The 25,958-nt window shown below is 36.3% G+C and overlaps 1 protein-coding gene across 1 annotated transcript; it reads left to right on the forward strand.

Annotated features, from left to right (window-relative positions):
• The first annotated feature begins 16,628 nt into the window (after positions 1-16,628).
• ERDL6 (Major facilitator superfamily protein) lies at positions 16,629-21,017 on the forward strand. Its single transcript, XM_078972203.1, has 16 exons — positions 16,629-17,104; positions 17,333-17,395; positions 17,500-17,589; positions 17,739-17,798; positions 17,897-17,962; positions 18,058-18,199; positions 18,296-18,360; positions 18,497-18,589; positions 18,954-19,034; positions 19,132-19,263; positions 19,409-19,471; positions 19,688-19,747; positions 19,888-19,953; positions 20,066-20,125; positions 20,323-20,437; positions 20,696-21,017. The coding sequence occupies exons 1-16, from the start codon at positions 16,904-16,906 to the stop codon at positions 20,806-20,808; spliced, it is 1,470 nt and encodes a 489-aa protein (XP_078828329.1). The 5' UTR covers positions 16,629-16,903; the 3' UTR covers positions 20,809-21,017.
• Positions 21,018-25,958: the final 4,941 nt, after the last annotated feature.

The following is a 25,958-nucleotide window of genomic DNA, read 5'->3' on the forward strand; positions in this document are numbered from 1 at the left end:
CATCTTGTTATATGCTTTAAACTTCCATTAGAGCTCTCCTAAGAGCTAGTTGATGCTTGTTCCAAGCCTTACACTTGCATGAATGTCTTATTAAGTCGGAATATCCATGGATCTGAATGTTGGGGTGTTGTAGAGCCCAGATCTACTGTCTTTTTGGAGTTATATTGCATGATAACCATAGATCTACCCATTTTATGCATCTTTTAGCCTTATTTCCCTTATTCATGAGGTTGTGCACGTAAAGTTGGAAACTTTACGTGGTAAAACAACTTATTGGACTCAGATCTATCAATTGTATGCTTTGGATTCAAACAAAATCAAGTAAAAATCAGTTGCATGGCGGCGACTCGGCGAGTCGGAAGAACGACTTGACGAGTCGGGTCGCGAGTCCCGAGTCCTTCAGTTTTATCAGTGTCGAGTGTACGAGGTGAGTTAGAGAGTGGACTCAGCGAGTTGAGAGTGGACTCAGTGATGGAGGGACTCGACGAGTTTGTTCATACAACTCGGCGAGTCCAAGGCAATCTTCTTGGGATCAAGAACAACTCGTCGAGTCTGTTCATACGACTCGGCGAGTCGGATGAAGATTGTCTGAGTTCTTTGATCAACTGGGTACTCGTCGAGTCGATGCCAGACTCAACGAGTAGCAGTGAGCAAAAGTGAAAAGTGAGAGTAGGACTCGGCGAGTTGGGTGGCCAACTCGGCGAGTCAGCCCAAAAGAGAGTTGACTTTGACCAAGGGTAAAAGAGTCATTTTACCCCAAGCGCAGTGTTTAGTTTTTGATTGAGTGTGTTTATGGACTTGTAGCTGAGGAGATTTAGGAGCAGCCGCCGTTAGCTTCCCGAGCCACACACTCAGCAGCCAGCTTACGAGGTGAGTTTCTTCCAGTAGGAACGGGTCTAAGGCCACAATGCCGGCCCGTTCAGTTAGCAGTAGTTTCCGGATTTAGGTCCGATGCAGCAGTTAGTATGTTCGATGCCTTCGTGGTTCGAACAGGATTTGTGTGCTATGTTTTATGTGTTAAGTATTATGTGTTCCGGGTCACGGCCCGATGTAGCATGTCGTATATGTGTTATGCTAGTTGATGTGTTATGCCATGCCATGTTCAGTCAGACAGTTCCGGACTTCGGACCGATGCAGTTAGTTCCGGACTTCGGTCCGATGCAGGGGACAAGGTCCCAGTCAGTTCCGGACTTCGGTCCGATGCAGTTAGTTCCGGACTTCGTTCCGATGCAGGGGACAAGGTCCCAGTCAGTTCCGGACTTCGGTCCGATGCAGTAGTTCCGGACTTCGGTCCGATGCAGTTTCCGGGCTTCGGCCCGATGCAGTGGGCAAGGCCCAATATGTGTTTATATGTTATTATATGGTATGTGGTAGTTTGGGGGAGCTCACTAAGCTTCGTGCTTACAGCTTCAGTTTTGGTTTCAGGTACTTCCGCAAGCAAAGGGAAGAGCTCGGGATGACGACATCGCACACACCACCGCCTCAGCTTTAGCCTGGGATTGATTTAGTTGTTTGATTTGATGTAGTATGATACAGTTTTCCGCACAGTATCTTATCATGTTTTGGAACACATCACGCATGGTTTTATTATATGATACTCTGATTACAGTTTTGATTATATTAAAAACAAAAAATTTTGGGTCGTTTCAAGTTGGTATCAGAGCTCTGGTTTGAGGGATTCGGATACACTTCCGGGTGTATCTGAACTCAAACTAAGGGAAATAAAAGATTTTAGTAAAATAAAAATGTGTTACAAAAAGAATTTTGAAAGCACTTAGAAAGAAAGAATTGTTTTTAACAAGATAGAGGTGTGTGCATGCGGTCAGCCGAGCTCAAGTAAGTACTCCCAAATTACCCATACAAATTATTTGTTCAGTTTCAGTTTCAGTAGAACAGCATGCTAGTATAAGGCTAAGGGTCTAGGAGAATGCCTTATGTGCCTGTTTATGTGTTACAGCTTTATGAGTATTGCATGCTAGAATTGAGTAGATAGCAGTAGGATAGCCTGGTTAGGTTATGCCTGATAGTACGAGCTTAGCATTCTATGCTAGTGCAGTTTCTTGTTATGAGAATAGTTTGCTTGAGTCTGTTTTCCGTGTCCGAATGCTGCTTGCTTTGTGCTTAGTGGGGTTCCGAGTGATGGGAGTTAGCCATTAGGTGAACACGTCACACCACATGTGACTAGGATTGAATAATCTCAGAGTACTGGAACTGGCCCTATTGCGCAGCTCTTGTTTGAGTCCAACCGTTATAGGGACGGGTCTTTTACTCGAACGATTATCTGATCCTCATCACATGTGATGGTGTTTAGGTAATGGCTAATTGGCGTTATGAGGAAACCTTCAGCAGTTGAGGACCAGTTGTGTCGAGCTTGAAGTTTCCCTAGGGCAAGCCTAGGATGAGAATAGCAGAGAATGGCAGTAGTAGAAGTGACTTGGGGAAGTCAAGGCAGTTCTTGAGGAAAGTGCGGATAGATGTGGAAGGTAGTAGGGGCCCATACTACTGAAAGCAGAGGATCCGTACTCGAATCAAGGAAGGCCAAGACAAGACCAGGAAGCTAGTAGTAGTATCATGGTCCCTTGAAATATTTCAGTGTTCTGATGTTGTTATGATATGTTTCAGAATGGTAGTTTTGCGTCCGAGGCCAGCAGCCGGCAGTTCAGATGCCGGAGGGGGATCAGGATCGGGATCAGGCCTGGAGGCCGGGCAGATGGATGAGCAGACTAGGGAATTCCTTTCTTCTGAGGTTACCCGCATCATACTAGAGCAGACTCCTGTGATCTTCGGTTCGATCAAGGAGGGTATTTTAGAGCTGATGGATTAGAGATTGAGTACTTTCCGTGCTGAGATGGCGGCCGTGATGGGGTCGCGCACACTTACGTTCAGGGAGTTCAGGGCATGCGGGGCTCCAGACTATCATGCGGCGCGGGACCCCATAGCGAGTACTAGATGGTTGGCGGATGTGGCCAACGCTTTCCGCACTAGCAGGTGTCCCGAGGGGGACAAGGTCAGATTGGCATCCTGTCTTCTGAAGGACAGGGCACGGGATTGGTGGGAGGAGGTCGGACATGCCATCGGGGATGATGCGGCATTGGATGCCATGACCTGGGCTGATTTCTCTACCAGGTTTAGAGCGGAGTTTGCACCGGTCATCGAGGTGCAACAGTTAGCTAGGGAGTTCCAGGATCTTACCCAGACTACAGAGACAGTGGCGGAGATCACCGCCAAGTTCAGGGAGAGGGCCCTTCTTGTTCCTCAGTATGCAGCCGATGAGGAGATGAAGAAGGCCCGTTATCACGAGATGTTGCGGAGTGACATTCGTATGTTTGTGAGCCGGTCCAGTTGCAAAACACTGGACGACATGATTGCTAGAGCCAGAGAGAGGGAGATTGATCTCGAGATGGAGAAGAAGAGGAAACCGGAGGCGGTTTCGGGTTTAGGCAGTGTGGGCAAAAAGCCCAAGGTTTCAGATCACAGGTCCAGGGGTCAGCAGAGCCACGGTCGGTGTGGCAAGTGTGGGAGATTGCACGAGGGGGCGTGCAAGGCAGGGAGTTTCGGCTGCTACAAGTGCGGTCGGACTGGGCATTTGAGTAGGGATTGTATGGCCCCTGCTACTACGGTTACAGCATCAGATCTGATTTGCTTTCAGTGCAATCAGAGGGGACACAAAAGGTCCCAGTGTCCCATTTTAGCTGCAGCAGGGAAGGTGGTTGCACCTGCCCCTGCCACCTTGAGCATTACGGATGGCCGGCAGGGCCGAGTTGATGCGCCAGTGGCGAAGAGCAGGGCATTTCAGATGACAGCAGAGGAGGCGCGAGCGACTCCTGATGTGGTGACGGGTATGAATCTTTCCTTCATCTCTTGTTATTATATTGCTTGAATATTACTTGATGATATGTTTTATTTAGGGTCGTTCTCGGTGAACGGCATCCCTGCTTTGGTATTGTTCGATTCGGGGGCTACCCGATCATTTGTATCGCTTGCGCTTAGCAAGAGACTTAGCAGAGCTCCCGAGGAGCTGGATTGCCCACTAGAGGTTGAGATAGCAGATGATAGGACCGTGCGGGTCGGCAGAGTACATAGAGGGTGTTCCCTTCAGATATTTGATGAGCAGTTTCCAGTGGACCTGGTTCCTATTCCCCTGCGTGGGAATAAAGTTATTGTGGGCATGGATTGGCTGAGCCCCAATGGGGCGGTGATTGATTGTGAGCTACACCTAGTGAGGGTTCGCACTCCCAGTGGGGGAGAGATAGTGATTCAGGGCGAGAGGCCCCAGCGAGTACCGATCTTTTGTTCCGCCGCAAGGGCGAGGCGCTATGTCCAGCAGGGTTGCGCCGGTTTTGTAGCCTACGCCTTGGATGCCCGGGAGAAGGGCAAGACGGCGATTGATGATGTTCCTGTTGTTCGTGACTACCCGGATGTGTTTCCCGAGGATTTGCCGGGGATACCTCCAGAGAGACAGGTTGAGTTCAGGATCGATCTAGTTCCTGGTGCGGCTCCGATAGCCAAAGCACCATATCGGCTAGCTCCCCCTGAGATGCAGGAGTTGTCTACGCAGCTTCAGGAGCTGTTAGACAAGGGTTTCATTCGGCCGAGCAGTTCGCCTTGGGGAGCGCCGATCTTATTTGTGAGGAAGAAGGATGGGTCGCATCGTATGTGCATTGATTATCGGGAGTTGAATAAAGTAACGGTGAAGAACCGTTACCCACTTCCGAGGATAGATGACTTGTTTGATCAGCTTCAGGGAGCGTCTTGGTTCTCCAAGATCGATCTACGCTCTGGTTATCATCAGATGAGGGTTAGAGATGAGGATTTACAGAAGACTGATTTCAGGACCCGGTATGGTCATTATGAGTTCGTGGTGATGCCTTTTGGGCTCACCAATGCCCCAGCCACGTTCATGGATCTCATGAACCGCGTGTGCAGACCGATGCTGGATCGGTCGGTGATAGTATTCATTGATGACATCTTGGTATATTACAAGACTCAGGGGCAGCACGAGGAGCACCTGCGGGAGGTGTTGGAGACTTTAAGGAGGGAGAGACTTTTCGCAAAGTTCTCCAAGTGTGAGTTCTGGTTGCGCGAGGTGCAGTTTCTTGGCCATCTCGTCAACCAGAAGGGTATTCTGGTAGATCCGGCCAAGATTGAGGCTGTGATGCAGTGGGAGGTCCCGAGGTCTCCATCTGAGATTCGGAGCTTCCTAGGGTTGGCAGGGTATTATCGGAGATTTATTCAGGACTTCTCCAAGATAGCAGTGCCACTCACCCGACTAACCAAGAAGTCGGTGGTATTCCGTTGGGGGAGATTCTCAGACAGAAATTGTGCGAGGCACCGATCCTTACCTTGCCGGAAGGAGTAGAGGACTTCGTAGTCTACTGTGATGCTTCGATCATAGGTATGGGAGCAGTATTGATGCAGCGAGGCCATGTGGTAGCCTATGCCTCGAGACAGTTGAAGCCTCACGAGGCTAACTATCCTACCCACGATTTGGAGCTGGGGGCAGTTGTGTTTGCCCTCAAGATTTGGAGACATTACCTGTATGGGGTCCGTTGTACTATATACACGGATCACAAGAGTTTGCGGTATCTTATGGATCAGCCGAGTCTGAACATGAGGCAGAGGAGGTGGTTGGACATACTAAAGGATTATGATTGTGAGATCCTTTATCATCCAGGGAAGGCCAACGTGGTGGCCGACGCCCTAAGCCGCAAAGTGTCGACGGCCCCTATCAGGGATCTGTGCATGAGGATGACAGTGATCACTCCGCTGTTGGAGCGGATCAAGGAGGCTCAGGTGGAGGGCCTCAAGGAGGAGAGGCAGAAATGTGAGAGGATAGTGGGTCGAGTAGCATCGTTTGATTACGATAGTCGGGGTTTGTTGACACTTCATGGTAGGATATAGGTACCGTACTGGGGTGGGGTACGACAAGTATTGATGGACGAGGCTCATAAGTCTCGGTTTTCTATCCACCCAGGGGCGACGAAGATGTATCGAGATCTTCGATCGGATTATCGGTGGCCCTGCATGAAGCGAGATGTCGCTTGGTATGTGGAGAGATGTTTGACCTGCCGGAAGGTCAAGGCGGAGCACCAGAGACCTCATGGCAAGATGCAGCCGTTAGACATTCCCGTGTGGAAATGGGAGGATATCACCATGGATTTTATCACCAAACTTCCCAGGACCGCACGTGGAGTGGATTCGATATGGGTAGTGGTGGATCGGTTGACGAAGAGTGCCCATTTTATTCCGATTCAGGAGAGTATATCGGCGGAAAAGTTAGCCGATATCTATGTGCGAGAGATTGTGGCACGTCATGGAGTGCCGGTATCGGTGGTGTCGGACCGAGATGTTCGTTTCACGTCCAGATTCTGGAAGCGATTCCACGACGAGATGGGTACTCGTCTCCATTTCAGCACCGCTTTCCATCCTCAGACTGACGGGCAGAGCGAGAGGACGATTCAGACTCTCGAGGACATGCTTAGGGCATGTGTTCTAGACTTTGGGGGCAGTTGGGATACGTATCTTCCGTTAGCGGAATTCTCGTATAACAACAGTTATCATGCGAGCATTGATCGACCTCCTTTTGAGATGTTATATGGCAGGAAGTGCAGGACCCCGATTTGTTGGGGCGAGGTCGGTTAGCGAGTCATAGGGAGCACCGAAGTGGTGCGCAAGACGACGGAGTTGATCCAGCAGGTCCGTAGTAGGCTGCAGACTGCGCAGAGTCGGCAGAAGAGCTACGCCGACAGGAGGCGTTCAGACTTGGAGTTCCAGGTGGGATATATGGTTCTTCTGAAAGTCTCACCTTGGAAATGTGTCATCAGGTTCCGGAAGAGGGGCAAATTGGGCCCCAGATTTATTAGTCCTTTCAGGGTTTTGGCCCGGGTGGGTCGGGTTGCTTACCGGTTAGATCTTCCGGAGGAGCTCAGTTTGATACACAACACCTTCCACGTGTCGCAGTTGAGGAAGTGTTTGGTGGATGAGATGGCAGTCGTTCCCTTAGAGGACATTCAAGTTGATAGCGGCCTAAATTATATCGAGAAGCCGGTCGCGATTCTGGAACGGAAGACCAAGACCTTGAGGAACAAGGTAATTCAGCTAGTAAAGGTGCAGTGGCAGCACCGGAAGGGGTCTGAATGGACGTGGGAGGCTGAGGAGGAGATGAGAGCGCACTACCCGGAGTTATTTGCAGATCCAGTCGTAGCAGACTTCGAGGACGAAGTCTGAGACAAGTGGGGGAGAATTGTAACGACCCGTTCCCGGTATGTTGATTTATTGGTAATTATAGTGAGTTTTCCTTGAGGGACTCGGCGAGTTCTAACCTGACTCGCCGAGTCGGGTCGCGTCTGAGGGCACGCGTGAGCCGGCGACTCGACGAGTCCATAATATGGACTCGGCGAGTCCATCTGTCTGGGTGAAACCCTAAATCCCCGGGTTTGCCCACTATTTAAACCACATTATAGCCTCCATTCTCGCCTCCCTCACCCTGAGAACGCAGTGATAGAGCCCCAAACCTCCATTGAAGAGCTTATATGTGTTTTAGTGCCATTTTGTGAAGGTGTGAAGAAGGAGAAGAAGGAAGAAGCAAGGAGAAGTGTTGTAGTGCAAAGATTCAAGGCCAAATCAGAGTTAATTGAGGTATTTTCGGAGTTCCATCTTGTTATATGCTTTAAACTTCCATTAGAGCTCTCCTAAGAGCTAGTTGATGCTTGTTCCAAGCCTTACACTTGCATGAATGTCTTATTAAGTCGGAATATCCATGGATCTGAATGTTGGGGTGTTGTAGAGCCCAGATCTACTGTCTTTTTGGAGTTATATTGCATGATAACCATAGATCTACCCATTTTATGCATCTTTTAGCCTTATTTCCCTTATTCATGAGGTTGTGCACGTAAAGTTGGAAACTTTACGTGGTAAAACAGCTTATTGGACTCAGATCTATCAATTGTATGCTTTGGATTCAAACAAAATCAAGTAAAAATCAGTTGCATGGCGGCGACTTGGCGTGTCGGAAGAACGACTCGACGAGTCGGGTCGCGAGTCCCGAGTCCTTCAGTTTTATCAGTGTCGAGTGTACGAGGTGAGTTAGAGAGTGGACTCAGCGAGTTGAGAGTGGACTCAGTGATGGAGGGACTCGACGAGTTTGTTCATACAACTCGGCGAGTCCAAGGCAATCTTCTTGGGATCAAGAACAACTCGTCGAGTCTGTTCATACGACTCGGCGAGTCGGATGAAGATTGTCTGAGTTCTTGGATCAAGTGGGTACTCGTCGAGTCGATGCCAGACTCGACGAGTAGCAGTGAGCAAAAGTGAAAAGTGAGAGTAGGACTCGGCGAGTTGGGTGGCCAACTCGGCGAGTCAGCCCAAAAGAGAGTTGACTTTGACCAAGGGTAAAAGAGTCATTTTACCCCAAGCGCAGTGTTTAGTTTTTGATTGAGTGTGTTTATGGACTTGTAGCCGAGGAGATTCAGGAGCAGCCGCCGTTAGCTTCCCGAGCCACACACTCAGCAGCCAGCTTACGAGGTGAGTTTCTTCCAGTAGGAACGGGTCTAAGGCCACAATGCCGGCCCGTTCAATTAGCAGTAGTTTCCGGATTTAGGTCCGATGCAGCAGTTAGTATGTTCGATGCCTTCGTGGTTCGAACAGGATTTGTGTGCTATGTTTTATGTGTTAAGTATTATGTGTTCCGGGTCACGGCCCGATGTAGCATGTCGTATATGTGTTATGCTAGTTGATGTGTTATGCCATGCCATGTTCAGTCAGACAGTTCCGGACTTCGGACCGATGCAGTTAGTTCCGAACTTCGATCCGATGCAGGGGACAAGGTCCCAGTCAGTTCCGGACTTCGGTCCGATGCAGTTAGTTCCGGACTTCGTTCCGATGCAGGGGACAAGGTCCCAGTCAGTTCCGGACTTCGGTCCGATGCAGTCAGTTCCGGACTTCAGTCCGATGCAGTAGTTCCGGACTTCGGTCCGATGCAGTTTCCGGGCTTCGGCCCGATGCAGTGGGCAAGGCCCAATATGTGTTTATATGTTATTGTATGGTATGTGGTAGTTTGGGGGAGCTCACTAAGCTTCGTGCTTACAGTTTCAGTTTTGGTTTCAGGTACTTCCGCAAGCAAAGGGAAGAGCTCGGGATGACGACATCGCACACACCACCGCCTCAGCTTTAGCCTGAGATTGATTTAGTTGTTTGATTTGATGTCGTATGATACAGTTTTCCGCACAGTATCTTATCATGTTTTGGAACACATCACGCATGGTTTTATTATATGATACTCTGATTACAGTTTTGATTATATTAAAAACAAAAATTTTTGGGTCGTATTTTTGGGTCGTTTCAAAAAACCCATAAAATGATGATAAATAGATCTAAGATGCTACTAGGCAAGTTTGAGACTTACTTACCAGAAAACGATGAGGAAGAAACGAAGTCGCTGGATCTACTATCTTCTTCTTGAATCCCCAAGCTTCTCCTTCCTTCATAAGCTTCAAAACACACAAAGTTTCACTCACAAAAAGGCTCACAATCTCACCATTGCATTAGGGTTTCTGAATCCATGGTTTGGAACTTGGAGGCTGGAAATTAGGCCAACAAGTGGTGATTAAGGTGCTTAAATAAGGTGCAAACCCCGAAATTAGGGTTTCATTCTGGCAGCCCTACTAGCCGAGTTGAGGGCTCTCAACTCGTCGAGTAGATTGCTTAAAACCTGCGTCCCTTTCTAGTCTTTACTCGATGAGTTTAGGGCTACCAACTCGTCGAGTTACTTTATAAAAATGAAGGAATAATTATTTAAATGCATACCAGGAATCAAGCGTTACAAAGATTTTTAGAAACCAACAATGGGAATGAAAAATAAAACCTGAATTTGATTGTGGTTGGGAGTTTTGAAAGAACATACCCACAACCACCACATGCAAGGAAGAGAATAAAAACAAACCCAAATACCGCCACATGCAGGGAAGAGAATAAAGAACAAACCCACAATCATTAGAACCACAACTGCCTTTTGCATCTAATAAAAGCTGATGAAAACAAGAAAAAAATGGAATTCGAATAGCCAGTCAAAATTTTCCCAATTAACAATCAAAGAATCAAGGAATTCGATTTATGTGTGGGTTTCGGTTTCATTATTTGATCTATACTTCTATTATGGTTTCGGAGCATATTTTTGTTCCCTTACCTTTCCAAACGAAACAATCTTATCTTCCATGTTTGTCACCAAGGTGTGAAAACGTTTTTTGTTTGTAGCGCTGTTAAGAAAGAAGGTTGATGATGGAGAGTGGTAATGAATGCAAAGAATGGAGACCGAAGACCGAAGGGTTGGGGTCTGCTAGAGACGCAAGCGGTGAGGTGAAGGTGTTGAGGAGATCGGAGGGATGAGGGTCGAAGAACCAAACAGTAAGAAAAGGAGTAGCTCGCCAGAGGCTTACACGATGTAAGTTGGGACCAATGGGAGGTATTTAGGTATAACTAAGTTCTAGATTGAGGAGAAAACATTCAGTATAATTAGGTGTATTATTTCATTTTTTTCCCGTTATATATTTGATCATTGTAGTTTGTAAAATAAAAAATAACAGAAAAAGAGGGTATATTAGTCTTTACTTAGACTTAAGGTTTGGGTCTTAATAACGTCTAACAAAAGGGATCAACATTGCAATTGTTTGAAAGAACATGAACGTGACCTATCAATTATTCAAAGGTTGGACCATACGTGGAAATCAGAGACGTTCACTTGGAACATTTCTATAATTTACCTTTTCTTTTTCAAATGAAAAGCAATACAAAATTTTCACATGCGGTATTTTTGTTTAGAGGTTAGGTTAGATAGAGACGTTCACGTCCCCAATTAATTTGGTGGTTTTTTTTTTGGTGGTATCCTGATTCCACTTTTTAAAAGTTGCTAATGAAAAATAAATCTATAATCATTATGTTTAATGTTTATGTTGCTATCGGTCGAATTCAATGCACGTGGAAAATTATGATGATATATGATTTTTTTTTCTTTTTTGTTTTTTATGTACTATAACTATTTGTTTTTTATTTACTACAAAATGAAAATTTATTGAAAAACGTTTGTATTAAAAAGAAGATGAAAAGTTAAATATTCATAATGATTCGTATCCCCAAGGTATATGATAAATAAGTTTTAATCAAGATCATTGTTATTGATGAAGTTACATAATAATGTTCAAAAGAATTTGTATTGATTATGTTTGATTAAGTAACTAAAAACTAACTTTTAGGTTAAGAAGAGTGGTGATATTTTTGACACCTTACCACATTAGCATTTTAAATGTCACATTATTTTTCTCCTTTTAACACCTACACTTAACATTTGGTAAGGATTGGTAACACTCTTAGCATTCAACTTTTTGTATTTCTTTTTTATAATTTAATTTACGTACTATATTTTAATAAATATATTTTTTGTATTTACTTTTTGTAATTTAATTTAATTACTGTATTTTAATAAAAAAAATATTTTTTGTAGTGATGAAAGGTTTGAAGATTTTTTTTGTTGGTTCGTAGGAATTTTTTTTTGTTTGTTTAAGATGAATACATTTTTTCTTGAATTGAGAGAGTTTGTGAAAAGGATATGGTATTTTGTGTGTGTAGATTGGTGAGAGTGTGGTTTAATTTATATTAGTTGAATATATATATATATATATATATATATATATATATATATATATATATATATATATATATATATATATATATATATATATATATATATATATATATATATATATATATATATATAGAGAGAGAGAGAGAGAGAGAGAGAGAGAGAAAGAAATAGATAGATAGATAGGTTCAAATGTTTTTGACAACTATTGTGTGCTTATGTGCACCAATGAAAATTCAGAAAATAATAAATGATTAAATAAATCATTTAAGGGTATTATAGTAATCTTGGAATATTTAAATATGATAGATAATTAATATATTTATCATCCCTTTAAATATGGGATATTAAAGTCAAACCAAAAAACCCTACGCTTGAAAATTACAATTGCCGTCAATCCCTTCACCCATTTTCCATTCTCTCCGGCTTTCACCCAACACCGATCGACTCCGCCACCACCGTCGAACGCTACCACCGATCAAGAATATAGGCATGCTTTATTTCTTTAACAGTTCATAGCACATGGAGTTTGACTCTGGTTTTTCTCTCTTCGAGTTATTTCTGTTGATTGTGATGATATAGCGATGAATCCATTTCATGTCGTGTAGATGAATTTGACCCTTTATATGAACGATTGAATGAGTTCGAATTTGACAAGTGATTTCAATTTTATTTATTTGAAACTGCAGTTGGGAATGGGATTGTACAAAGGAGAAGACAACATTTTGTTTTAGTGGCGAAAGAAAGAAGAGAAGCGATGTTTCGAACCAAGCGATAATATACGGAAGGAGTTATCAACTCCATGGATGTTTCCATCAATGGAGACATGATGATTGGTAAGCCTCTCACTAATTTTTTTGAAGAAACTGAAGAAGCACATCACGTATTCGATAAAATGCATAGTTGAAATCATATTCTGTATATCTATGTATTCTGCCATAATGTATTATATGTATTATATCATATAAAGTCATAGAAATTGCAAGTAACATGAAAGGATAAAAGCCTTGGTTAGATATCTGTTATTCATTTGATTGTTAATAAATTGAGAAGATAAAAATTTGTTAATTTTTTTTATTCATGTCTTCCGATTATGGTTTTGGTTAATTATTTATATGTTGATAATAAATTATGCTAGAATTTTACTGTTCTATTTTGATAAAATTTTAATATTTATATGTTGATAATGTATTCTAACAGAATTTTACTGTTGCATTCTAACAAAATTTTAGAAATAGCTTGAAAAATGATAGGAAAGGCTTGAAAAATGAATTAAAGAACGATCACACTCAATGTTTAAGAATGTTATTATTTTTTAAGAATTACATTTGTTATTCTTTTAGAATTTTGTTATTATTCAAAGAATCACAATTAATTATTTGGTATATTATTAGTTCAAGAATCTATTTTGTGTATTCTTTCAGAATGTATTTAGTAGTTTATGATTTACATTATATTATTCTGACAGAATAAAATCGAAAATATATATACTAGTTTATGGTTGGCATCTGTCATTCTGACAGAATAAAATCGGATTTTTAAACTTGACTTAATAAAAAACATTTAGATTTTTAAAAATAAAGGAATTAATTATCCCTAAAAATCCAAAATTTTCCTTTTGTAATATAGGTTAATTGACTAAAATGCCCTTATGTTGAAATTTGTGTGATTATATGGTACATATTATCCTATTCTAGTATCATAGACCTTCAGATCATGACCTTTGATTCTATTCCATCCGGTGGTCCAGATCTGTGCATTCTGGCACACGATAGTTAGTATAAACAAAATAACTTATATATATATATATATATATATATATATATATATATATATATATATATATATATATATATATATATTAAATCACAAATAAATAGTTGAGGTTGTTGAGTCCATAGATTGAGAATTGAGATATTTAATTTTCAGCCATATATTACTTTGAATGGATGATTTCGTGTTGCAATCCCAAACAAAAGTGTTTCACCCAATCAAAGTTATTTGTTTCTTTCTCTTACTTCTCGCTTTGAGTTTGGCACTTTGAGCTTGGCGACCCCCTTAGTGAGAGCTAAGGGTTGGTATTCTAAATCCATGGCGAGCTAAGCGAGTGGCTTTGGCGAGTGCCACTCCGCTTAACCTTAGTGTAAAAGCTAATCACTAAAGGGCTTCTAGCCTAACGGTATCCGGTGTTGCCCTCCCTCCTTAAGGTTGAGAGTTCATGTCTCGTTGTGAACATAGGTAAATTTAATGTGTAATTTAGGAGTAGGTTAGATTTGTTGTTTAAAAAAAAAAAGCTAATCCTTAACTAATTAAAAAATAATGTTTTGTAAAACTATCTCAAAAATGCAAATGACATAATAAAGCATGTAGAATATTCAGTTTTTGTATAATTAATAAATGATATATTTGCAAGATTTAAAAATAAATAAATAAAAACTCAATAAGCTCGTTGAAATGTTAATCTAAATAGTTTTTTAAAAAAACAATCTTATAAACTATTTTTTAAATTGACAAAAAAAGACAAACTAAAACAACTATGAAAAAACTAGTCGTGATATTAAGTAAATTAGTAATAAAATAGTAGTATATCAAAATGTAAGTAAATTAGTAATAAAATAGTAGTATCTCTAAATAAGGATCAGATTTAGAATTGGAAAACTAGACTGGAACGGTTAGAACTGAAATATATAAAATCGGTTCGGGTTTCGGGTTTAAAAATTGGCTTTATCCGGGTTTCGGGTAATTTGGGTTTGGCTCCATCAGGTCCGGGTAAACCAGGTCTAAAAACCGAAGCCGGTGGTAGGAATCAGAACCATTTTTAGGACCGGAACCGGTTTTTATGAAACATTTAAAAGATACATATCTCATTCGTTTCAACTCCGATTGACATGCGATTTTTTCCAATATGTAGTTTAGAGTTGTACATGATTTTAGACTACAAATTTGCCATTTTTAGTTTTATATTCATTGACTTACAGTTCCCCAAAGTCGAGATATCAGAGCTGAAAGTTTTTTGTTTTTCAGTTTTTTTGTATTCTTTGAAAGTTTTAAAACATGCATATCTAATTCGTTTGAAGTCGGATTGACATGTGGTTTTTTCTAACTTGTAGTTAATAGTTTGTACAGAAGTTTAGACTATAATTTTGTCATTTTTGGTTTAATATTCAATGATTTACAGTTCCCCGAAGTCGGGATATCAAAACTGAAATTTTCAACTTTTCAGCTATTTGTTTTTGTTCTTTGTATTTTGTGAAAATGTTAACAAATATATATCTCATTCGTTTAAAATTGGATTGACATGCGGTTTTTTCAAGAATGTAGTTTAGAGTTTGTACATGATTTTAGACTATAATTTTATCAATTTTTGTTTCATATTCAATGAGCTACAGACCCCGAAAGACGAAATATCAATATGAAAATTTTCAAAGTTCAACCTACTAAGTAATAAGTAATTAACAAAAAATTCTGGTTTTTCTGGATTAACCCACTTTATCCGGTTTCAACGTACCCACTTTGACATTTCCGGTTTTCCGATTCTAGACTCACTTTACCTGGTATCGTACTCGGAATCGGTTCCTATATATCGGTCCGGTTTCCGATTCTACAAAAGCCTGTTAACCGATTTCGGGTTTTCCGGGTTTGAGTCTATCCGGTCCGATTTTGGACCCACTTTCATCCCTACCTTCAAATATAGTAGTAAGTTGGAAACTCACACAACGACTCATGTAGTAGCTTGGGTATTTCTTTTCGGTAGTATGATCGAGGAGAACTTCTGGATTTAAGTTGGGTGAATATACAACTAGGGTAATTTACATTCAAAGTTAAAGGTGTTATTAACATCATAACAATCTAAATCCAAATAACATAAATTTCAAGATTTTAATGGGTATCAAATGTATATAAAAAATTGATTAAATATGTATAATTATAAAAGTTGCTTATATAAGTTTATGGGTTATCGGAGAAGTAACTAAATACTACCAACTTAATTGTTGGTCATGATGGTATATACAAAAAAGTTTATAATTAAATATATACAATTACAAATTTTGGTTATTCTCTAAACGTTATTAGATATATTTGCGACCAATGTCTTAAAGCCTATGAACTTTTGTCAAAAATCGCATTACACGTTTGCCACAAAAGTAACTACTGAGAGATTTAATTGGTTAACGACAACTTATAAAAGGCCTTAAATTTTTGTAAAAGTATTTACACGTTTCATTTGGGACTAAATACTAAAATTGGTACTCTATATAAGTAATGAATTTAATTTCCAAGGTTTTATATTTTTATCGTTAGTAGACATGTTAGACATTTGACAATTATCAAAGATTTTGATTTAAATCATATGCTAAAAAATATAAGGTAATGATTGATTATTGTTTTTAATAAAACTGATTCGTATATAATAGTTTTTTTGTTATACATGATAATTTATTTTTTATAGAATTATTGTATAATATAATATTTTAAAGTTCTTGTGTATAAAAAAGTTATAATAATCAAATTGAAATGTAATCTAATAAAATCGTGATGATTATTAATTATATATCTAAAATCTTTATAACTAAAAACAATACACAATAAATCCGTATGAGTCAAACTCAATGAGGTGGCTTTGTTGTAAGAAATGATAACAGGTAGCACTATTCTAGAATCGATTTTGATTAAAAAAAAATTATTGCATGCGGATAATTTGCATTTAATTAATAAAAAACCAAGTATATAAAAAAGATAAATTATAAATAAAATAAACGTAAAAGTAATGTAATATTTTTTTTATTTAAATTTTTTGTTAGAAATAAAACCTAAGATTACCAAAATAAATAACTAATTATTTATTTTGATAACAATATCGTATCTATAAAAAGTAAAAACATAATAAAAATTCAATATCATAAACAATAAATCAGGTATATTAGATGTATAATAATACATTAAAAAAATGTCAAATCTTTTTAAGAGGAACATAAGCCGAAGAAAATGGTTATTTAATAACTCATACAAGATCAGCACAAACGCAGATCATCATCATCATCATCATCATCTACATTCAAGAGTAGTCGCCTGTCACTAGTTCTCACTTCTCAGGTCCACGTCCACCTGTATACATCGGCACCTGCATCCCTTGACCCTACTACTACTTTGCCACACTTCTTCTAAAACATAGAATTCTTCAAACAAACCGTAATCCCATATATGATTTATGTAGTGTAATCGTAAATATAGCAAGAGAAAAGGAAGGATCTGCATAGAAGAAAGCAAAAAATGAGTTTCAGGGATGAAAATGAAGATGGGAGGGCGGATAGGGATCTCAGAAAACCGTTTCTTCATACGGGTAGTTGGTATCGTATGGGTTCAAGACAATCCAGTATGATGACGTCTTCACAGATGATCAGAGACCGCTCTGTTTCTGTCCTTGCCTGTGTTCTTATCGTTGCGTTAGGCCCCATCCAGTTCGGTTTCACTGTAAGCAATCTCCCAATTTCTATTTCTGAAACAGATAGCATCTCTGGATATTGTTGCAAGTTTTACCATAATTGACTTCTATCTGAAGTTGCTTGCTGTAAAATCTTACCAAATAACATAAGATCTATGCCAATTCTGAAGTTCAATATTGGTCAATTTCACATCTAGAGTTAGGGCGACTCTTTTATGGAAGATTTCAATTTTGTGTGATGTTTCTTGTTCTTCCAGGGTGGTTATTCTTCACCTACACAAATAGCTATTACTCGCGATCTTCACCTCTCTGTCTCTGAGGTTCGTTTGCTGATCATTTTCTTTTTACTGGATTTTGTTTGAATAATCTGGAGTTTGATTTCAATTAATTGAAGATGAACTGATTTTGAAGTATTCGGTTTCAGTTCTCTTTGTTTGGTTCTTTATCAAATGTGGGTGCCATGGTTGGTGCAATAGCCAGTGGTCAAATCGCAGAATATATTGGCCGAAAAGGGGTAATCCTTTCTTTCTTTCTTTGGATTTCATATCTGAAATTATATATACACTTACTTTTACTCTACACAGTTATATAATATAGCAATAAGTTGCAAAACATTCAAGATACATAACTCACAACTTTGAATCTATGTGGTCAAAATTGCAGTCGTTGATGATTGCAGCTATCCCTAACATCATTGGCTGGCTTTGTATATCATTTGCCCAAGTAATCTTCTAATAACCAGTTCTTTAATTTTCTTATTTGCATCTAAAGTTTCTTAGAACCCTAATCATGTAGTCAATAATGGGTTTGTTATTTTACAGGATACATCATTTCTGTACATGGGAAGGTTATTGGAAGGATTTGGTGTTGGAATTATATCATATACGGTAATCCTTATTGTCAACTATATGTTTTAGAAAGATATTGTTTGTAAAAAGCTTCAATGATAATAAAAAAATTATTATGTTTCTGGATTATGAAGGTTCCTGTTTATATAGCTGAGATAGCACCTCAAAACATGAGAGGGGGGTTAGGTTCTGTGAATCAGCTATCTGTCACAATTGGGATAATGCTTTCTTATTTACTGGGACTTTTTGTTAATTGGAGAATACTTGCAATTTTGGGTAATTGTCTACAAATGACTTATATTATGTTTATGTTTTTTAAGATATGCTTATTCTTCTTATTCAAATAGTTATATTAATTAAATTCCTTTACAGGAACTTTGCCATGCCTAATTTTGATACCTGGTCTTTTTTTTATCCCTGAATCTCCTCGGTGGCTGGTAAGCTTAATGAAGTGTTTTGGTTTGGTTGGAGTTTTTTAAAATATATATATATTTTTTTCATTGGAAAAAAGAGTTTTTTTTTTTTTTCTTGATATTAATGATTGAGGTAATTAATATTATCTGAATTTTGCAGGCGAAGATGGGTATGACTGATGATTTTGAATCTTCTTTGCAAGTTCTCCGTGGTTTTGATACTGATATTACGGTTGAAGTAAATGAAATTAAGGTGAATACTCTAACATTAAGGTAGTGTGAAGGAATGGAATGGTTCATTCCCTTGGAATGAAAAAGAAAGCTGTTTGTTTTGTGGGATGGGATGGATTGGAATGGAATGGACCATTCTTAGAGGAATGTGATTCCTTCTTGTTAATTTTTCATTCCTTAGCTAGGGGTGATTTCTTTTTTCCATTCCATCATGGAATGGAATGGAAAATTGCGATATAATGACTCATTCCATTCCTTTGTCATCATATGAAGACTGTTCAACCGGAATATTTGTTTCAGTATATGTGCATCAAACAATCTTTAATCTTAATATCTTTTTAAAACATGATCTTACAATGATTGGTCATTGTTTTCCATTTTTTTAGAGATCTGTAGCATCATCAAACAGAAGAGCTACAATTCGGTTTTCTGATCTCAAACAAAGAAGATATTGGTTCCCTCTAATGGTACTTTTTTTTTTTTTTTTTTTTTTTTTTTTTTTTTTTTTTTTTTGTCTTTTCTTACTTACTAAACATCATCTTCCGGAATCTTCAATTCCTGCAGATAGGAATCGGATTACTTGTCCTTCAACAGCTCAGTGGAATCAATGGTGTTCTATTCTATTCCAGTAACATTTTTCAAACTGCAGGAATTTCTAGCAGTGATGCTGCTACATTTGGACTTGGTGCTATCCAAGTAAGCATCAACATAACAACTACTTATAATGGGGCCCACTTTGTACCTGATTTACATTTCACATGATGCTTTTTGGGCAAACTATTTCCCTTTTTTAATTTTTAATTTAAACGACTTTCTAACAAAGAATATTTGCACCATTTAGGTTATTGCAACTGCAGTTTCCACATGGTTGGTTGACAAAACAGGACGTAGGCTTCTACTAATTGTAAGGGATAGGATTCAATGCAAGAAATAGCAACCTACTTTTATTGATTTGTTTTCTTTTATTATAGCATCATACTTTCATTTCTTTATATGTAAATATTGAAAATAGAATGTTGTAGTTGAAAGAAATGAAAGTAGGATGCTACAATATACAAATAAACAAAAGTATGTTTTTATTTGTTACCTACTTAAAATGGGAAAATTTCTTTTTCAATAGGTTTCTTCCGCTGGAATGACTATCAGTCTCATAGTTGTTGCAGCATCCTTCTTCATTAAGGTAGGTAATTATATGTTTTTTTTTTTTCACCTTACAATTTGGATAAAGCCACAATATATTTTTGAACAAGATTTAAAGGTGTGAATTTTAAGCTCTTTTTTCCACCATTTTATTGTGTAATATTATGGTAAACATTTTAGGATTATGTGGAATACAATTCTTCGGTGTACTCTGCAATGGGTATCTTATCAGTGGTTGGAGTTGTGGTACGTACTCTTTATCTTTATAACTAAATATGAGAAATAGCAATTTACTTTCATTTCTTTTTATTTAAGCATTGTACTTATGTTGTTTGACTTTGACCAACGTCTTGATTAGGGCATGGTAATTGCATTTTCTCTTGGAATGGGTCCCATCCCATGGATCATTATGTCCGAGGTAAAAATTATATTTCAGTCAACCTCATAATATTAAGTTAAAATTTTCATTATTTTCAGTTGCAGTTGCTAAACATGAATAACATAATCTGCAGCTTTTCCTACGACATAATTTTCATGACATAAAACTAAAGATTTTAAATCTTTTATTTATTTATTTATTTCGATAAAACTCGTTTGTTTTTGTTGATGTTCCAGATTCTTCCTGTGAATATAAAAGGACTTGCAGGGAGTGTAGCAACACTATCCAATTGGTTTATCGCGTGGTTGATCACACTTACTGCACCTTTGCTTTTAGCATGGAGTGGTGGAGGTCTCTTCTTTTTCTCTCTCTGACTGATAGACTGGGACCGAGATTGAGACTGCTGTCAATCAGGAAAAAAAAAATGATTGTCCCATCCAAAAAGTGGAATACGGACATGCTCTTGATCACTCGTCTATGAAAAGACATAAATGCCCTTCTTAGCCCTAAAAAGTTTGTCCAGTCATGTCAAATCACTATCACTGACACATTTAATAATGGTGGATTATAATTATATTGATAATTGTTTTTTTTTTTTTGGTTTGACAGGAACATTTACTCTGTACATGGTTATGTGTGCTGCAACGGTTGTGTTTTCGGCCCTTTTGGTACCAGAAACAAAGGGGAAAACATTGGAGGAGATACAGTTTTCCTTGAGATGATATGATGTTGCTCCATTCTTGATTTCATGTTGTTGATTAAATATTCTTTTTGTGTAATTTGATGACTTGTTGTAATTTATTTGGAATTTGTATGCAAATGCATGGTCTTTACGAATCCCATAAGAACATCATTACATTTGTTGCAATCGTGTAATGTAATAAGAAAAGAGATAGAAGAGAAAGGGAATTGAGAACTTGTTTTTGAATAAGTGTGATAATATTGCATTTGAGTAGAGATTAATAAATGGAAACAGAGGTGAAGGTATTCATGAGAAGAGTGTTGAAAGTTTTATTATAAAAATTACTAGCGAGTTTTATTCTATGCAGTAAGTCTGAGAGGCTGCTGAAGAGCATATATCTTGTTTTGTTTTATGTTATATTTGGTCAATTTAAGTTAGATTTAGCTTTCTAGGTATTTGATTCCAATAATTTTATAGGTAGCAACGTAATGAAGGTCGAGGGATTTGGAAACCAAATTTAGAGATCGGTTAAATAGATAGGGTTGGGTTGACTTAAAATGTGAATAATTTTTCATTAAATATTTAAATTATATAAAGGGTGTAGGTTATTTTTATTCGATGAACCTCTTTGAGTGTTTAATTTTGGTTATTGAACTTTTTTATTTGTATTTGTTTTCTAACCCGTGTATAACATCAACAACGTTGTTAAAGTTATAATTAGTCATTAAATTTTTATGAGTGTTTTATTGTAATAATTATACTTTGTTAAACTACCATTGGTTACTAAATTTGTTTATTTTTTATTATCATTTATAAAAATTAAAAAAAAAAATACTATTTTTCCTTTTCCCCACGACTAAACTTGTCACATCAATTATTTTTAGAGTAAATTATACAAATAATCCTTATAATTTAATGTAGCTTGCACATTTAATCTTTAATTTTTTTAACTTGAATGGTCCCAATGGTTTTAAAAAGATTATTTTGCCCTTATCCACCTCATCACTATAGTCGCTGATAGTAACGCACACAATCAACTACGCTTTAGGTGATCCCATGAAAAGTCTTCGTATTAAGTGACCCAAATTGGACAATATATTGATACATGTGAATCAATTGAAAACACAAACAATTCTACGATTTCTTCCAGGAGCTTAAATCAAGGGATTTGATCCTCCTTCAAAGCACAAGGGCTATGTTTTGTATAAATCAATTGAAAACACGAACAGGTTCGAACAAATAAAATGTGGGTAAGAGGTTTTATGGTTGCCTTAATTCTATGGAGGAGGCCAAAGTGAAACTAATTATTGACGGTGACTGGGTGCATTTCTTCTGGCAACAAAAGCGATGAGGTGGAGGAGTACAAAATAGTTTTTTAAAGTCGTGGGGACCGTCCGAGTTAAAAAAAAAAAAAACAATGATTAAATATATACGCTGCCCTAAATCATAGGGATCGTTCATATAATTTACTCTAAAATAATTGATATAACAAGTTTAATTGTTATGGAATGGAAAAAGAAAGTAATAGTTTTTTTTTCATTTTTTTAATTTTATAAATGATAATAATAAAGTAGAGTGATTAAAATGAAATTTTAAACAACTAGTGACTAATGATAATTTAAACAGAATATAATGATCAAAATAAAATATCTAGAAAAATTAATAACAAATTAATAACTAATTATAACATTGATAAAGTTGTTCAATATTATAAACCAATTATCACGATCATAGTGACTAAAAAAATTAGTAACCAATAATTTAAATAAAATATAATAATTAAAATAAAACATTTCATAAAAATTTAATGATTAAAAATGACATAAACCATTATATGTGTGTGTGTGTGTATATATATATATATATATATATATATATATATATATATATATATATAATAGGAAAAGTGAATATGTGGCTGTTATGTACGTAATGTTAGGTATAAAACCATCAAAATTGATTTCATTTTGATTAAAAAAACACATTTTTCTTTCATTGTTTGTTTTTTCATATTGTGTTTGAACTGATATTATATTTGATTTAATGATTCATCTCAAATATTTATCTATTTCGAATGGGTTTTTTTTATTAAACCTCTAGTAGGTTTCATAACTTCCTTCAATACCTATCTTATGTATAGTTGTACGATTTTTCTATGACGACTTATGGAAAGAGGTTTAGTGGGTTTTTTAATAATCAATTTCAATCTTTCAATGTAGTTTTCTGTATTAAATTTCAATTTGAAGACCTACAAGTAGTTGGTAAAATATTCTTATACATGGTTTGTGGTGCAAAATTAAATTTTTAAATTTCCATAAAAATTAATACAAACCTTAGCATAAGCTCTAATAAAGGATACATGAAAAATGATAAAGAGATTTGATTGCATTCTGTTAAAACTGTATAGTTTTTTTATGCTTCTATATCTAATATTAGGTACATGACAGCCACATATTCCCTAAGCCTTATATATATATATATATATATATATATATATATATATATATATATATATATATATATATATATATATATAAGTGGGTTCAATTGAGAAAATAAAAAAGTTGAGAATGGGGGAATTATTCTCAGCCACTCATTTAATCTAAGCATAAAAGACACGGTGGCAAACTTGTAAATATCGTAATAACCTTCAATCTCAAATATGTAACTATAGAGAATTCGATAACTGTTCGTTCATCATCAAAATTTTTCCTCCAACCTTCAATAATCATCCAGATTTCTTCAACTAAACCGGAATTTCTTCGCTGTTCATGAAATTGGAATCGGAGTTCTGGACTCGCAATCACAGTCGACATTGAGGGACTTAGAATCGGTACTCACAGGTTCCCAATCGGATTTTCGGAAATCAAAATCAAATTGAGAAATTGATCAGAGATAGGATGTCGCATCTGAAGTCGAAATCGGAAGTATATGATGATTTGGAATTGATAACTTGATGTTTTTAACATTTTTAAAATAGTTAACTTGTTTGCACTCCAACTGTTTGATGAAATGCATAAACTAAATTACCACGTTATATTCACATATGAATATGTTTCTTACCTGAATCAGTATATGATTATTAAAAACACAAAACAAATATGCAAGTCTGTATGTTATTTATATGTGAATAACATATAAAAATTATATATATTTTTCAAAATACCTTCAATATTCATAAGTGAATATACCTTGTAATATTCATATGTGAATATACTGTGTAATATTCATAAGTGAATATATCATTTAATATTCACAAGTGAATATACTCTGTAATATTCACATGTGATATACCATGTAATACTATGTAATATTCACATATGAAATATCATTTAATACTCATAAGTGAATATACCATCTAATATTCACAAGTGAATATACTATGTTAATATTCACAAGTGAATTCATCGTCCAATATTAAAATATGAATATACTATGTTTATTATATGCTATATTCATATATGAATAATACTTAAATTGTAAAAAAATCATACTTTTATTCATAAGTGAATAACGAATATACTGTAATAAAGTCTGATGCATTGTTATTCATTTATGAATAACGATAGCTGAAAATATTATATATATATATATATATATATATATATATATATATATATATATTATCTTAAAACTATATCAATATAGATGTCTATTTGTAGAGAATAAAAAATCATGAATTTTGGTATATTTAAAATCATTTTTTGATAAAAATAGCTTATTAAAAAAAAAAAAAAAAAAAAAAAACGAAAAAAACTATGTTTTTGTATATATTAAGGTAATGTTTAGCATAGTTTAAGGAAATATGTTATGTTGAAAAACACATGTGCATTCGTTTTCCATTTCCGCCGGTACGTTGGAGCCTTTTACGGCAAAAACAAATGATTGGCTGAGAATGATTTCCCTATTCTCAACCTTTTTTTTTATCAATTGAACCCTCCCATATATATATATATATATATATATATATATATATATATATATATATATATATATATATATATATATATATATATATATATATATATATATATATATATATATATATATAGTTACTAAATATGATAATAAGCATCATTGTCGAAATAATACTCTAACTTTTATAATAAAAGAATAACTTAATATATGTTCGGTGCCTTTTTTGAGTTTATTTTATGTAATTTTTAGGTAAATATAAATAATGATTTAATGTTATTTTCCATAATGGTTAAATGATTTAAAACTATTTTATTTGATATTTTTATTTATTAAAATATAATTTTTGTATATCATCTAGCTTAATTAAGATGTAAGTTTTATATTTAAGATTATGTTTAAACTTTTTTTAAACTTTTAAAATTATTTTTAGTTTAACATCATATTTAAATATCAAACTAAAATATATTAATAATAAAAAAATCAATTTAATATAAATTCAAATGAGTATTCAATTTGAACTAAATTAATATAATAAAGTTATAAATATTTTATAATAAATATACAAAAGAAAATAACAAGTACTTAAAACATAATGTACGAACGGGTGAAGGGGTTAGTATTTTAAGATAAATATTTATAAATGGTAACCAAAGGCCAAAAGCCCAAAAGGATACAGAACATGTTTTACTCTTTCCACTCACATTTAATGGCTCATGTTTTGATGTTCGGTGTATGAATCTTTTTGTTAAATCGCGACTTTTTTTTTTTTGTTAAATCGCGACTTTTAGAACACAAATAGTGACCTCCAACATGTGGGCCTCTTCATCATCCCCCGTTTTCAAATTTCAGAATTGATATGTATGATAATAAATCATGTTTATGCTACTATCAATTTCATCCCGATTAAATAATAAAGAAAATTGCATTTATTGTCACGTGCAATTTTTTGTTATTAAATAAGAGAGAGATGCAATTTTTTATAGGCAAGAAATATTAGATTAAAAAAGCCGGTGGAAAGCTGGACCCGAAGCATAGTACAAAGTACAAATACAGTGCTAGACAAGAGAAAAATAAAACATAAAAATGAACACAAAACAAGGAGAAAAATGCATTTGTGGTCATTTGATTCTTTAGGTAAAGTTTTTAATACAGATAATGTTATAAAAACCATAAATTTGTCTGAAAATTTACGGTTTTATCTTTTGATGTATTTTTTTTTTTTTTTTTTTTGCAAACTTATAATTTTTTTCATTTTTGCCCTTTTTACATATT

This window comes from Lactuca saligna, chromosome 1 (genome assembly GCF_052625555.1).
Source record: "Lactuca saligna cultivar CGN05327 chromosome 1, ASM5262555v1, whole genome shotgun sequence".
Classification (NCBI taxonomy): domain Eukaryota; kingdom Viridiplantae; phylum Streptophyta; class Magnoliopsida; order Asterales; family Asteraceae; genus Lactuca; species Lactuca saligna.